At 53.2% G+C, this 15,590-nt stretch overlaps 1 protein-coding gene across 1 annotated transcript in view; it reads right to left on the bottom strand.

The window, feature by feature from the left end:
• Positions 1-1,785: 1,785 nt before the first annotated feature.
• The window catches only part of SCNN1D (sodium channel epithelial 1 delta subunit), an 18,243-nt gene continuing 4,438 nt past the window's right edge, over positions 1,786-15,590 (bottom strand). The window contains exons 2-13 of the mRNA XM_027855399.1: positions 11,240-11,560; positions 10,728-10,941; positions 9,224-9,414; positions 7,469-7,572; positions 5,893-6,056; positions 5,175-5,273; positions 4,438-4,555; positions 3,937-4,015; positions 3,760-3,817; positions 2,860-2,909; positions 2,571-2,646; positions 1,786-2,139 (exon numbers count right to left, since the gene is read on the bottom strand). Coding sequence (XP_027711200.1) covers positions 1,786-2,139; positions 2,571-2,646; positions 2,860-2,909; positions 3,760-3,817; positions 3,937-4,015; positions 4,438-4,555; positions 5,175-5,273; positions 5,893-6,056; positions 7,469-7,572; positions 9,224-9,414; positions 10,728-10,941; positions 11,240-11,550 — 1,818 coding nt within the window. The 5' untranslated portion in view covers positions 11,551-11,560. The remainder of the gene's footprint in view (positions 2,140-2,570; positions 2,647-2,859; positions 2,910-3,759; positions 3,818-3,936; positions 4,016-4,437; positions 4,556-5,174; positions 5,274-5,892; positions 6,057-7,468; positions 7,573-9,223; positions 9,415-10,727; positions 10,942-11,239; positions 11,561-15,590) is intronic.

Raw genomic sequence — 15,590 nt, 5'->3', positions numbered from 1 at the left:
CTAACATGTCCTTCCTGAGTCTTCTCCAAGTAGATATTCCTAGCTCTTTCATCCACTCCTCGCATGACATAGTTTCTAGGCCATTCCCCAGCCTGATTACGCTCCTCTGGACACTCCAATCTGTCAATGGCCTTGAATGTGGTGGCCAGAATGAGGCCCCGTAGTCCAGGTGAGGTCGTTCCTGGCAGAGGGAGCGGTCTGACCACCCATCTAATGCTGGTCGCTATTGCATCGGCTGGCCGTGAATGCGCCGGCTTTCCTGTCACTGGGGAAGGGGCAGCATGGAACGTTAGGTGGAGTATTGAGTTGGGAAACACAGGACCAGAATGTGAAGCCCCTTCCTAGCCACGCCCGATGTTGGACAAAGAACACACTTAATCCTCAGGGTACTCAGTTTCCTTATCTTCTAAATGGTTGGAGTAGATGACCTCGAAGGCTTCAAGGAACTCTTCTTATTCAACCCCCTCCAGAAAGAGGGGACATGGGATTGAATCCCATCCCTGTTACTATTGACCTAATGGGCAATGAACCAACCAATAAGCATTTATTAAGTACCTACTATTTGCCAGGCAGTGGGAATAATCAACTAGCTTTTATTGTGTGTGTGTCCAGTCATTTTCAATTGTGTCTGACTCTTTGTGACCCATTTGGGGTTTTCTTGGCAGAGATACTGGAGCGATTTGCCATTTCCTTCTCCAGCTCATTTGACAGATGAGGAAACTGAGGCAAACAAGGTGAAGTGACTTGCCCAGGGTCACACAGCTAGTAAGTGTCTGAGGACAGATTTGAACTCACAAAGCTGAGTCTTCCTGATTCCAGGCCCAGGGCTCTATGCACTATGGCACCACTTGGCTGCCCAAGCATTTATTAAGTACCTACTTGCCAGGTGGTGAGAATAGTCAAGTAGCATTTATTAAGTGCCTACTGTGTGTCAGACAAGTACAAAAGATACAAAGATAGAAACCCAAAAACTGCGTTAAGACCTTTGGAAGACCTTTGCATATACAAAGAAATGAAACAGTCTCTGCCCCTGAGCTGTTCCCATTCCCCTGGAGCAGACAGCAGGCACAATCATCTGTCTGAGCCTCATTTTCCACACTTGTAGGATGAAGGGGGTTGGACTAGCTGACCTTTACTGCTACAGAGGCTCTATCCCTTAGCCCTGGGCCAGTGGGGCTGGATGGGCTGATAGATGTGGCATGAGTCTCCCATCAGGTACGCTCGGTTCTCCCCTCCCTCTCTCTAGTTAAAGGTGCCTGGTTCAGCTATGAGCAAAATAGGAGAAAGTCACTGGGCCTGTCTTGGGCTCTCAGAATGACCCAAGGGACCCTGGCACATGGCGGAAGAGGCTCCATTAGGAACCAGGGACCTAAGACTCCAAGCTGGATGGGTAAATTTTATTAAAAAATAAAATAAAAAAATAAAATAAAAACAAAAACCAACCACTTTAGAGGCAAAGGAACGTTGAACTTCCTCCTAACACTGGGGAGGTTAAAGCTTTCACACTCATGTTAGGCAGCCTCGGCCGGATAAATAAAGACAGACAGAGACATCTACAATTCTCCGGATAAATGTCCCCACAGACATTCTACCCCACTCCCCAATGCAAAAGCATGCATGCACAGACATTTACAGCCCTCCAGATAAATACTCTCAGAGACAGATATACAAGTGCAGGCACACACGCACACACACACACACAAGGAGGGGTGAGCAATACTGACGGGGGGGGGGGCTTTGGGGACTCCCAAAGTGTGCCCTTGTGGTCCCCGGGGTTGGGCCATCCTAGGGCTTCAGCCCAGACTGCAGCCAGGGCCCTTGGAATCGCCCATAGACCGGGATGCGGACAGAAGGTCCCTGAAGGGGGCCCCCTCCTGAAATGGAGCTTCTGGAGGTGGTCTCAGTCTCCCACGGAGGCCAAGATAGGTCCTGCTGGATGGCCAGCGCCCTCGCTCCCTCTCCAGGCCCCTCCAAGGCCCCCACGTTCATCGTCCTGGACCCAAGGAAGCGGCGGTAGCCCAGGACGAGGGCCAGGGCCGCTGCATCCAGCAGGAGCTCCAGCATTTCCACGACAGAGAGCACTGAGGACCCAAACCACAGGCTCCACAGACTGCCCATGTATGACAGGAGCTGGGTGACCTGCCGAGGGGAGGGAACAGGCCCGGGGAGTGTGAGCAGCACAGCCCGGCCAGGCACTCTCTCCCCAGCCCAGGCCCCAGCAACTGGACACAGCCCAAAGCCTTGCCCCCTCTAGGTACTATGCTCTGCTTGGCCTTTCTTCCCTGGGACCCAGCCCTTTCCCCTCGGGCCCATTCCTCCCATCCCAGTCTCTACGCATTCATCTGCCCATTTCCTAGTGTCCTGGTCTCTTCCCTCTAGTTCCCCAGCTCTTCTAGGCCCAGCCCCAGGGACCACAGAGTCCAGCCTCTTTCCTTGCACCCAGGCCCTCTGTTCAGCTTCCAGCAGGACCCTAGCCCCTCTCCCTCAGGGCCCTCAGGGTTCAGTCCCATTCCCCTGGCCTCTCTGCCCAGCCACTTTTGGCCTAGCCCAGCTCCAGACTCGATGCTCACCGAATACACTGGAGTTTCATCCACGGAGCGATAATTGAGCTGCTGATAGAATATGTGGACCTTGGCGACGCTGTTCCTGCCCAGGAGAAAAGCCACTGGGGGATGAGCGAAGGGCCGTCTCCCATCCCCCTTTCGTGACCTTCCCGTCTGGGACCCCAGGTCCCTGGGTGGGCTAAGAGGAGTCGTTTGGGCTTAGGACAGAAGGTCCTGAGAGGCTGGTGGTCCAGGCAGGCAGGTCAGGATGGGCAACAGATTTTATAAAGGAGCCTGCATCTCACCCCAGACCTACCTCTTTTCCCTGGAATTGTCCTTCTTGCCCAGCGTGGACAGGATCCAGTCCTACACAGAAAAGACTTCGTTAAAGGGTCCATGCTCAGACCCTTCTCCAGTCTGCCTCTTAGCAGCATCTGCATGAGGGGGACAGAGGGCGATGGCCTCCTGGGGGATGGGGGAGGAGACCAGAAGCTGAGGGACCTCTGCCATTCCCTGGCTGTGTGGCCCTAGGTCAGTCCCTTCACCCCTGTGGAACTTGTTTTCTTCATCTGTAAAATGGGGGGAGGGTTGGTCCCTTAGAAGGACCCTTCTAGGTCAAGATCTAGGATCTTGAAATTGTTCTCTGTCTTCTACATAATCCACATGAGTGTGTGTTTCTGTGTGTGTCTGTGTATGTGTGTTGGGGGTGGGGGAGACAAGCATTTATTAAGCTCCTACTGGATGCATTTACTGTGCTAAGCACTTTACGAATATTAGTTCATTTGATCCTGACAACAGCCCTGGGAGGGAAGTGCCATTATTATTCCAAATTTATGTTTGAGGAAACTGAGGCAGACAGAGTGAAAGTGATTTTGCCAGGGCCACATAGCTAAGCAGTGTCCAAGGATAGATATGAATTTAGATCTTCTTGACTCTAGGCCCAGTGCTCTACCTTCTGTACCACCTACCTGCCTTGGCCTGCCTAAGTGTGCCCAGATGCGTACACATTCATGTGTACATGTATGCACATGTGTGTGCATGTGGGGAAGGTTAATCCTCCATATAAAGTATAGGGGGAGGAAAGAACCTTGAAGACTTGACTTGGGGGGGTGTTGGAACAGGTTTGTTTCCCAGAGGACTCTGAGAAGTTTTCCTGAGTTTTCGGGCTCTCTGACCCTCCCCCTCCCATCCCCGTCCCAGCTTTGGGGCCTCTTACCTCTGCCTTAGATGATGGCCACTTGGTGACCCCTGCTGAGAGATGGTACAAGGACTCCCTGGGGAGATACGGACAGGCCCCACCTGGGTTAGAGGGGCAGCAGGCTGACTTCCCCCTCCCCCACCCCGACCCCCACCTCCACGATCCCCCCAGCCCCTGGAGCAGCCGCTCCCTTACCAGCAGGGCTTGGGGCAGCGGCTAAAGCAGGGGAGCCTGTGCGACTCCAGGTTTTGGTACAGTTTGTAGAAGCAGTGACCTAGAAGGGGGAAGGCAGGAAAGTCCAGTGGTCAGCATCTGTGTGCTGGGTGGGCATCCAGGATCCCGGGGGTAATTGGGCAGGGGATGCTAGGTGGGTAACAGGGCAGCAAGGAATCTGTGTGAGGGAGTTGAATGTGAGCTGGGACCATTCTTCTCCGATTGTGTGTGAGGAGGGGGTGTGTGGAATGGGGTAGGGATGGTCCAGCCCGAGTGGAGATCCTGAGCCCCAATACCAGGCAGCCAAGTCCTCCATGGATGGGGGACGAAGGCCCCACATCAGAAGAGAAGCCAGTGGGATCAGGGGAAACTGAGGCATGGTGTAGGAAGAGCCTTTGGGGAGAGGTGGCTGCCAGTCTCTGCCCACGCACAACCTCCCCCTCCCCCTCCTTTGCCAGCGTGGCTCCCAGGCCTTCTCCTCACCCCAGGCTGGATGCTGATTGTAGTTGCAAAACTGGGCTCCCTCCGGGAGTGGGTAGAAGTAATAACCACAGCCGCAGGTCTGGATCATTAGCTCCTGGAAGCAGGAGTGCAAGCAAGCCTGGGGGGAGAGGGGAGAGGGCTGGTCAGCCGGGGGCACCCCTTCCTCCCCTCCCCCTGTAGCTTTCCCCTGGCAAGAGCGGGAGAATGACTGATCACTCCCTTCTTCACCCCGGGCTCCAGGGCTCTAGGCAGTCAGCCAGTGGGGGGGGCGGGTCCCTTAGACACTCGCCCCTGGGGGCTCCTCTGTTTGATAGGCTGCCTGCCCTGAGAGGGCCACCCAGCTGGCAGGCAGTGCCTAGGATCCTTCTGGGCAGGGGTTCTGCCAGGCATGTCAGCCAGCTTCAGGTATTGGAAGGGCTACCCTCGGGATGAGTGCTTAGCTTTATTCTGCTTGACCCCCACGGGTAGTCCCAGGAGCAGTGGGAGATTTCAGCTGGGTGTCCTTGAAGAGTCAACAGCTCTTCGTGGGGTCCCAGAGTGGGCTGGGACCTTGACAAGGAGTGGGGGAGGGAGAGCTCTCCCTTGTTAGAGGCCTTCAAGCCAGGGCTGGACGCCCAGACACGGGGGAGGGTGGAAAGGGTCTCTTTTTGAGGTGACGGTTACACGAGAGGGTTAAGAACCTGCTGGGAAGGGGAAAGGGGAGGGGGGACATGGAGTGGGAGGGGAAAGGCCGATACCCGCATGGAATAGGCGCTGTCATAGAGAAGCTGAACATCCACGTCCCCACCGTCCTTTGTGCAGCGGCCATACTGTCCCCCTAGCCGGTGCACCTCGTCCTGGGGAGACACGAAGGTGGCCCCCTCAGTCCTCTGCGCTGGCTCCCCCACACGCAGGGGCCCAGCTGTCTTCGGGTTGGTCAGTAGGTCACTGGGGCAGTGAGGAGGGCACAGGGAGTAGGCACCTTATTGGGAGGCTGGGAGAGGGTGTTGGTGGGTGACATCAGAGAGGCCCCAGGAGGGAGAAAGGGGGACGGGGCCGATCTTAGGGCCAGGGACAACAGTTAAGGTGACAGATCTAGAGCTGATGAGGCCAGTCCTATTAGGGGAGGGGGAACACATTCCCTCTGAGTCTCAGCCCCCGCTGCTGATAATGCAGCCTCTAAGCGCTGAGGGACCTCAGAGACTACAGGATCATGGAAGTCATCTAACACAATCTTTCCATTTTACAGATGAGGAAACTGAGCCCACAGAATAAATGACTTGTCCAAAGTCACCCAGTTGGTCAGTAGAAAAGCAGGGTTTCCGACCCAGGTCCTCTGCCTCTAAATCCACCATTCTCTGCCTCCTGCTATGGCCAGCCGTCTTGTCCACTCTGTTCAGGCCATCTTGTCCTGAACCTCCCGGATCCTTGTCTCTAGGGCCCTGCCTCAGCCCTCTCCCCAGCTCCCTGGCTCACCTCCCTCACACCAATTGTGGTCTCCGTGCCTGGACGAATGCTGAAGCCCTGGTACTCCAGGAAAGGCGTCTGGTTCCGGGCATGGATTATGACCTTGACCCCAGCCTCAGTGGACAGCAATGGGAGGTGATCATTCTGCTCGGCCTTGAGAATAAAGTTGATTCCTGGCAACAAGGAAAGGAGGATGAGGGAGGCTGTTGGCCTGGACATCTGCAGCTCTTTCCACAGCAGGCTAGGCTCAGGGGCCCAATCAGAGAGCCAGAACCCCAGCATTCAAGGCTTTCTGCCATCTGATGCCAATCTACCTGGAGTGTTGTTCTCACACTACGCCTCCCTCCCTACCCCTCGCCATATTTCATGGTCTGCCCCAAAGGTGTCAGACACATTGCCAGCAGGCTGCATATGGCCTAAACCCTCCTGGGTATGGCTCAAACCACTTTCAAATGCAAATGAGAAATACTTAACACAATAAATAAAAATGCAATAAAACATAGATAATATTCCATTTTAAAACCGTCTCTATGTGGCCCTTCCTTATGGAAGGCTCAGTAGCCCTGTTCTATTTGAGTTGGACACCACTGGTTGGGCCAAACTGGACTCCATATTTCTAGGGTCCCTCTCAGAATCTAGAGTCCCTGCCTTCTGACAATCTCATCTACCTTCCCATATACCAGGGCCTTATCTAGTACCACCTCCCATGCTTGGGGCATATTCTCTGCCACCTCATCTCCCATCTGATGAAGACCTTCCTTCTTGTCAAGGCCGGGCTCAGTGGTCACCTCCTCCATGGAACCTGCCCTGATCCCACATTTCTGCAACCCTCTGCATCCCCATATGGCCAGTACTGGGTCTTGCCCTCCGCCTTAGGCACACTTTTGTTGAATTGAAGTGAATTAGAGAGTGCCTGAGCAGGCATCGTCACCCTTGGCAGGATGATGGAGTCAGGGAAGTTTGTCCAGGGGTCCCAGACCTCCCCTGCTCTGTGCCCTACTTTGGTATTCCCTCCTGCCTACCCAGCCCTCATCCTTGGCCTGCCACAAACTCTCTGGAGGACTAAGCCAAGCCTCCCATCTCCTTTGGATCTCAGTGCCTTCATCTAGAAAATGATTCTAATCTGTAATCTCCATTAAAGGAATTTGAATTTAACAAGGATCAAAGCCTTCCCTCCTAGTTCTAGCTTTAGGAAATAGCTTCTTACTAAATTATTATCATTGTTTCAAGGTCGGGAGGGAGGAGTATATCTAGGATCCTTAATTCATCATTTTGTTCCCTGGGATCAGAGATTTAGCCATGAGGAGACCTAGGAGGTCATCTGGTCCAACCTTGTCAGGAGGAAACTGGTTCCTGAAGAAGGGAGGTGACTTGTCTAAAGCTGGTAGAATTGGGATTTGACTCCGGGCCTCTGATAACAATCAGATTCTGCTCTCTGCATTCTTCTCCTATGGGTTAAGGTCAACCGTGCTCCACGGGGTGCATGAAGGAATAGCAAGGCCTAGGTGCTTCCTTAGACTCCCGTCCCTCAAGCCGTCCAAATCCCCTCTGCTTTCCTCCCCACGGTAGGCCCTGCTGCACCTACCATGAGTGAGCCCTGAACGATTGGCCTTCCAGAAGTCGTTCATTCCTCGATTGTTGAAGGTGTAACAGCTCCCATATACGGGGTGATGGAAGACCTCATAGTCCCTGTGGAAAGCCAAAGATGTCAGTGTGACTGATCCCAGATGAGCTGGTCTGGGCCCTTGGGATTAGTTGAAATGACCCCAGACCCTTCTTTGCTCTTCCCTCACAATCACTGGGTGCACCCTTAGCCTGGCCCAAGTCCCTGGTCCATTTGGTTCCTTGGATTTAGGACTAGAAGGGACCTTAGCAATTGTTTAACCATAATATCAGGGCAGCTAGGTGGTGCAGTGGATAGAATGCCAGGCCTAGAGTCATGAAGACACATCTTACTGAGTTCAAATCTAGCCTCATCTGCTTATTAGCTGTGTGATCCTGGGCAAGTCACTTAACCCTATTTGCCTCAGTTTCCTCATCTGTCAAATGAGCTGGAGAAGGAAATGGTAAACCCTTCTAGTATCTTTGCCAAGAAAACCCAAAATGGTGTCATGAAGAGTCCAGTACATGACTGAAACAATTGACCAACCACCACCACCACCTCCACCACCACAATATCACCCGGTGTCCCAGACTTAGAGAGGGAAGGGATTTTTGAGATCAAAAAAGGCCACCCAGAGAAGTGACTTGCCTGAGGTCACACAGGAAATAAACGGCTGAACCAGGATTCAAACTTTTGGTCTCCTAACTCTAAAGTTAGCGGTTTCTCCCCCGACACACACACCTGAGGAGTAGCCCAGGGTCAGATTTCCCATGGCTTTGCAGCCCCGGCTTCTGTCCCGATCTTCCCAAGGCCTTGAATGTCCCTGCTTAGTAATTCTCAGCCCTGGATCTGGGTGGCTGTGGCCTGGGGTGGGCGTGGAGGGGGCACTGGCCCCCTCCAGTGGATGCTGGCCATCTGGTTAGTTCCCAACCCTCTCTTCACTGTCATATCTGCCCTGCCCCACTCCTGGCTTCTCGTTCTTTCCTGGTTGCCCTTCACGTCTCCTGGCATACCACCCCCTCCCAGCCCCTCACTGCTCCTACTAACTTCCTTTACCCCACCCCACAGCTCCTGATACATCACCCCTGATATAGTAATCATTTTCCTCTAGTTTTCTTACTTCCTAGGCCCCCCTCCTGCCAACCACACCGGACTCAGGACTTTGCTAACCCCTACTCCTGTTTACCAGTCATCCCGATCATCCCCTCATCCTGTGCCCTCTCCTCCCAGCTACCCCCTTCTCTCACCAGTCCTGAGAGCCTTGCCCTCCCCATCAGTGTCCCCTCTTCCCCAATCTCCCAGGCCTCCCGCTCCCCTGAAGCCCCCTTATCCACTCCTGATAGGCTCGCTGGCACCCTTCCCCCAGCCCTTCAATCTAACCCCTTTCTCTGATCCTTCCTCCATCTCCTGATGGCCTTTCCCCTTATCCCTTCTTCTTCTTTTTTTTTTTGGTTAAGCAATGGGGTTGAGTGACTTGCCCAAGGTCACACAGCTAGTAAATGTCAAGTGTCTGAGACTGAATTTGAACTCAGGTCCTCCTGACTCCAGGGCCAGTGCTCTATCCACTGCACCACCTCACTACCCCCCCTTATCCCTTCTTGATAGCACCCCCTCCCAGTTCTCATTGTCCTCCACCCCATTGACTGGTCCTCCCTGTGTCATTGCCCCTGAGAGGCTCTCCCCACCTCCCAAGTGCCCTCATTGTCCCCGCCCCCAGATTGCACCCCTGCCACTCACTTCTTCTGACACGCCCCACCATCGTAGCAGCAGCTAAAGATGAAGTTGCCGTCATGGGCTTCATGGGATGTCTCGTTGTATGGTGGAAGCAGGGACATGATGTTGATGAAATGGAACTGGTACCAGTCCCGGATGGCCGCGACCCCAGAGGAGTGGGTGCGGTAGAAGCAGTCCCCGCCTGTGCTGTTACACTGCGGTAGAGAAGAGAGGTGTCAGGCGGGATCCCCTGCCCCTCGCCTGGGCCCCTCCATCTGCCCAGAAAGACCCGGAGTCAATGAACACCATGGCAGACCCAACCATGGGGCTCTCAGCTGTCACCCACCCGGGCCCCCTTAGCACCCATTCTCCATTCAGCCTCACCCCAATCTCTCTGAGAGGCAATGGACCTCTTCCATTGCTCAGCTGGCCTGTTCCCCATGCGTGTACTGCTCATGTGAGCTTCTTTGTGTCTGCCTGCATTGGTCCTGCATGGAAGCGAGCCCAGGCTATGGAATTTGAAGGCTTCCTGATGAGAGGCAGTGTGGGAAAGGGAGTGGCCTTAGAATTAGAGGCCCTGGGCTTGAAGAATCTCTGAGTCTCCATATTGGAAAGGATCTCAGAGGTCGTTGAGGCCAATGCCTGAACAGGAATCCTTTCTCCATCACACCTGAGAAGTTTTCCAGATACACTGTGTGTAGTCATGCCTCCTCCATCTTGTACTGGTGAAATTGATTTCTTGAGCCCAAATGTCAGACTTCACATTTATCCCTAGGACATTTCATCTTCTCGGATTTGGCCCAAAGTTCTACCCTGTCATGATCTTGTTGGGGCCTTACTCTATCACCCAGGGTGTTAGCTAACCCTTCCAGCTTTGTGCCACGTGCAAATCTGATAAGTATGTCATCTATTTATTTGATTAGGCGGCTAGGTGGCACAGTGGATAAAGTGTCAGGACTAGAGTCAGGAAGACCTGAGTTTAAATCTGCCCTCAGACACTCACTAGCTGTGTGACCCTGAGCAAGTCACTTAACCTTGTTTGCCTCAGTTTCCTCATCTGTAAAATGAACTGGAGAAGGAAATAGCAAACCACTCCAGTATTTTTGCCAAGAACACCCCAATGGGGTCATGAAGAGTCAGACACAAGTGAACCTTTCTGACTGTGTGACCTTGGACAAATCCCTTTCCCTCTCTGGGCTCCAGTTTCCTTAGCTTTAAAATGAAGATGCCCTCCGAGTTCCAAACTCTAACATTCTGTGATGCTGAGTCACACTGGAGGGTCTAGTATCTCTAAGCTCCGGTCAGAATGGCTGTCCTCCCCACCCCACCACCAGACACATCTATTTTTATTTTTTTTTATTCTTTAATTTTTTTTTGGCTAAGCAATGGGGTTAAGTGACTTGCCCAGGGTCACACAGCTAGTAAGTGTCACCTAGCTGCCTCCACATCTATTTTTACTGACTCTGTCCTTGGCAGAGTGATATCCCTCGTTATTTGGGAGGAAGAGGTGGTGGGAGTCTGCACTCACCAGTCGGAACCCCACTCTGTTATTGGTCCCCCAGTCTAGCTTCTCCAGGTAGATACTTCGGTCGAGGTGAAAGGACCTGTTAGAACTGGGGCCGGTAGCAGGAAAGCCTTGACCCTCAGCTTGTCTTTCAGTGATGTTTAACTTGTATAAGGAATAGATGTTCTCTTGGGCAAATTCATCCAGGTCCTCCAGGTATTTCTTCACAAGCAGAGACCTATGGGATGATAAGATTTAGAGCCTGGGGTGGGGCAGCTAGGTGGTGACATGGTGGATAGAGCACAGGGCCTGGAGTCAGGAGGATCTGAGTTCAAATCCAGCCTCAGGCACTTCCTAGCTGTGTGACCCTGTGCAAGTCACTTAACCCTGCTTGCCTCCCCCAGGAAAAAAAAGAGATTTAGAACCCAGCACATAGTAGGCACTGAACCACTTGTGTTGGTGGATGGATGGATTGAGCTTGGGCCCTCAGTTAAGGATCTCTGTGACTCAGGGATACGCAGGCCCTGACCCCTTACCTGTGAGGGTTCATGTCGCAGAGCGTAACGGATGGGAACATCTTGGGCTCTGAGTGGAGAGAGACAGTCATGATGACTGAGTATTTCCAGTACTGGTTGAAGAGTAGCCCAAACTGCCAGTAAAGCATGCCGAAGGTGGCCAGAAAGAGCAGGCTCCAGAAAGTCGTCTTCAGCCGGTTGTGGCTGGAGCAGACCAGCCGCACCGTGCCATGGATGGTAGTGTTGGTGCAAAAAAAGTTGAACATGTCCCCGAAGGAGTGATAGAGCTCGATCAGCCCCTCACTCTTCTGCTGCTCCCCAGGGCTCTCCATTGTCCCAAACCTGGAGTCAAGGAGGAAAACTGGCTCCTTAGCTAGGGCTAGACCTTCACAGAGCTGGCTAGCGGAGATCTGTGCCTTGGGGGCTCTTGCCTAGACGTGGAGCTGACTCAGTGGCTTCTGTGTGCCCTTTGGGTCAAGGGCAGCTACTGGCATCTGCTAAGCACTTTATCTAACGCTATCACATCGGAGGGCAGCTAGCTGATTCAGAGGGTAGAGCGCCAGCCCTGGAGTCAGATGGACCCGAGTTCAAATCCAGCCTCAGACACTGCCTAGCTGGGAGACCCTGGGCAAGTCACTTTGCCCTGTTTGCCTCAGTTTCCCCATCTGTAAAATGAGCTAGAGAAGGAAATGGCAAACCACTCCAGCATCTTTGCTAAGAAGATCTGAATTCAAATCCAGCCTCAGACCCTTACTAGCTGTCAAGTGACTTCACCTTGTTTGCCTCAGTTTCCCCACCTGTAAAATGAGCTGGAGAAGGAAATGGCAAACCACCCCAGGATCTCTGCCGAGAAAACCCCTGCTGGGATCACAAAGAGTCAGACATGACTGAAAATGACTTAACAGCAACACCGTCACACTGGAGCTTCCTAAACACTCTGCAGAGGTAACGATTGAATGAGATAATGATTGTAAAGTGCTTTACGTGGTCCCTGGAACGTTTTGTCGTTGTTTAGTCATTTCAGTTGTGTTCAGCTCTCTGTTGGCCTGAGATGCAGTGGGTGACCTTGGCCTTTCTAAATTAAGGTCTTTCCTGGGCCTCAGTTTGTCTGAGGCAATGTCCATTCGGTGCCACTATTGTGCCCATTTTACAAATGAGGCAACTGAGTCAGGCAGGTCCAACGGTGCCACCTAGCAGCCTCATTAATCCCAGTGACATTTCTAGAGTTGTTTTAAGGCTTGCAAAGTCCTTTGCACCTGTTACCTCAGTTGACTTTCATAACAACTTTGGGGCTGAGTTCTAGTGTTAGCCCACTGATGTTTAGAGAGTCGAAGTGACTCGCCCGGGGTGGTCATACAGTTAGGAATAATCAGATTCGAACCCAAGTCTTTGTGACAGTGACGGTAAATCCGGGACTTTGTCATGTTACGCTCTCCCTCTCTTGGGGCGTCAGGCCGGTGGGCACTAAAGGTCCACCAGGGGAACGCACAAAGCTAGTGTCTCTCCTAAGATCCTAGCCCAGTCAATACAGTTTGGTTCAGTAGTGAAGGACCCACTGTGCGCTGGGCACTGCTGGGATCTGACCGGGAGCCTTCATCATCGCATGAACCTCGGGAGAAGGGAGGCCAGGGCAGGGTGGCAGCAATGACCTGAAGAGGCTGAGGACGCTCGAGGGAGGACCCTGCTGACCTTCCAGCCAGGACCTGTGAGTGAAGGATGAGCTGGGCAGAGCAGGCCAGAAGCCAGGGGAGGACGGGACAGAGGTGACCGCCCACTTCCCTTGGGATCCGGGTCACGGGCGTGTGAGCCTGTCAGTGGGATTGTGTCTCTGGAAGGTCCTGGCTTGCCCTTCACTGTTCCCGTGGAGCAAATGGAATGACAAATCACTGAGGGCTCGTGAGGACAGTGTGGTGCCATGGGAAGCGTGCTAGGGCTGGAGTCAGACAAACTGGGTTCAAATCCCTTATAACCTGTGTGATGCGGAGCAAGTCATTTCTCTTCTCAGGGCCTCAGTTTCTCTCTCTGTAAAATGAGGGGATTGGACTAGATGACCTTGAAGTCTTTTTCAGTTATAAATCACTGACCCCATGACTTTGGGTTGCTAAAGGGCCCTGGAGGGAGGGGAGAGGCCAGAATGGCATCTCTGGTATTACCTGGGCAACACACATGCCCAAAGGAAAGTACCCTGCCAGGGGTGCAGGCCGTCCTGTGGCTGGGGGCTGACCCAGAGGAAGAACTAAATCCTGGCCAAGTGCCCCCCTTTCCCCTCACATATACCATACCCAGAGACGTACCCCAGGCACACCCCCTTCTGCTCGAGGGCCCCCTCATGCTGCCTTGGGAGAGGCCCATTCCCACCCCATAATCAAGCAGCCTTTATCAGTAGGTCTGGCTCGGACGGGTCAGAACCAGGTCTCCCAGGGCCCCTGCCCAGGGAGGGGAGGGCTGTAAGGCCCCAGGGAGGCTTGTTTGTCCTGGGCTCGGTGCTATAGGGTCAAAGCTCAGCAATGGAGTTATCAAAGGCTGTGGGGAGCTGCGTGGGAGAAGAAGGGAGGGATAGGGTGGAGGTCAGAGCCTGGGTGGCCAGTGGGGTGCCGCATGACCATTCAGGTCTCCTTCAGCAGGTGAGATGGATGCTGAGAATGTCTTCAAGCTGTGGCCTGAGCCCCGAGATGGGCATCCCCTCCTAGGGCCATGGAGCTGGCACCTTTGTGGGACTTGGGCCCCGTGGTCAGGGGTAGATCAGAGAGAGCTAGGGTGAGAGTACAGAGCAGGGAATCATCCCCACCCTCTGTTCTTCTCCCCTAGTCCTAGAGGCTGCAGGATAGTTTATTTGACTGTGATTAAGAGGGTTCACCTGCTCTGACTTGGGCTGGTTTCTTCTGGGATAGTTAATCCCAAGAAAGCCCTGTTTGGCTTTCAAAGCCCTCACAGCCTGGCCTTGCTACCTTTCCAGCGTTCTTGGCCTTCACGGCCCTCCCTGAGTCCTGGGATCCAGTCCCACAGGCCCCCATGCTACAGATGCTTCAGCTCCCTCCTCCGTGCTCTGCCCTGGCTGGGCCCCTGGCCTGGAATGTTCTACCCCCTCACCCCCATCTCTTTAGAATCCTTGGCTTCCTTCAAGACAGGGAAAGGGCTTGTTTCTGCAGGAGGCCCTCCTGGGGCCCCCAGCTGATAGCGCCTTCCTCGCCAAGGCTACCTGCTGTTTCTCTGCTCTGTGTGTATCATGAACGCACCAATTTACGAACGTGTCTCCCTCATTAAAACAGGATCTCCTTCTTTCATCCTCAGCCCTGAGCACAGTGCCTGGCACATTGTAAGCACTTAATAAATGCTTGTTGACCAACTGTCTGAGCCCGGGGCTGGTTCTGCATCTGGCCAACCATGGGCATCATGGAGGCAGCTCTGATGAGGAACACTCCCTCCTTGAAAACCCCTGCCAGGTGAAGGACCCCTGTCTCAGAGATCAGAGCGGCCTTCCAGACCATCCACCCTGCTTGTGAGGCCTGGGGACCACGAGGCTACGGCGGAGCAGCCACGTTTCCTGCTGAGAGCCACGGTTTAACGTTTGCTCCCCTCTCGGGTGGTGCAGTGGATAGAGCACCGGGCCTGGAGTCAGGAAGACCTGAATTCAAATCCAACCTCTGACACTTACTAGTTGTGTGATCCTGGGCAAGTCAGTGAACCTTTCTCAGCCTCAGTTTCCCCATCTGTCAAATGGGAATAATAATAGCACCTACCTCCCAAGGTTGTTGTGAATATCAAATGAGATAATGTTTGCATAGCTGACTATGGCAAACAGTAAGCACTAAATAAATGCTTGTTTTCTTCCTCCCTAGCCTCAAACCACCTCCTAATAGCTAGTTGGGCTTCTCTGAGTCAGAAGCTCAGATCCAGCTGAGGTCAAGGCTGTTGCTTCTTTCTTTGTCAAGGGGACAGGGCAGATCACTGGGTGCTCCCCCCCATCCAACTTTTCTTGCCTGGGCCTGCAAGGCCTGATCTGAGGGTCCCCCGCCCCCCCCCAGCCACCTTTAGTATAAGTATCGTGCTCACCTCGCCTGTCTCCCCTCCAAATAAACCCTCTCTTGGGAAGATCCTGATGAGGACCATTGAACCACACATACACACACACACACACACAGACACACACACACTTACATACACACACTCACACACATACACTCACACATGCACTCACATTCACATATACACTTACACACATGCACACACATGCTCACATATAACACACACATGCTCACACATGCACTCACATACACACACATGCACACACTCATACACATATACATACACGTACACACACTCACACATACTTGTATATATATATACACTCACATACACATACACACACTCA

Source organism: Vombatus ursinus, unplaced genomic scaffold, assembly GCF_900497805.2.
Source record: "Vombatus ursinus unplaced genomic scaffold, bare-nosed wombat genome assembly UNPS02010822.1, whole genome shotgun sequence".
Lineage (NCBI taxonomy): Eukaryota > Metazoa > Chordata > Mammalia > Diprotodontia > Vombatidae > Vombatus > Vombatus ursinus.
This window is presented reverse-complemented; position numbering and strand designations above follow the sequence as displayed.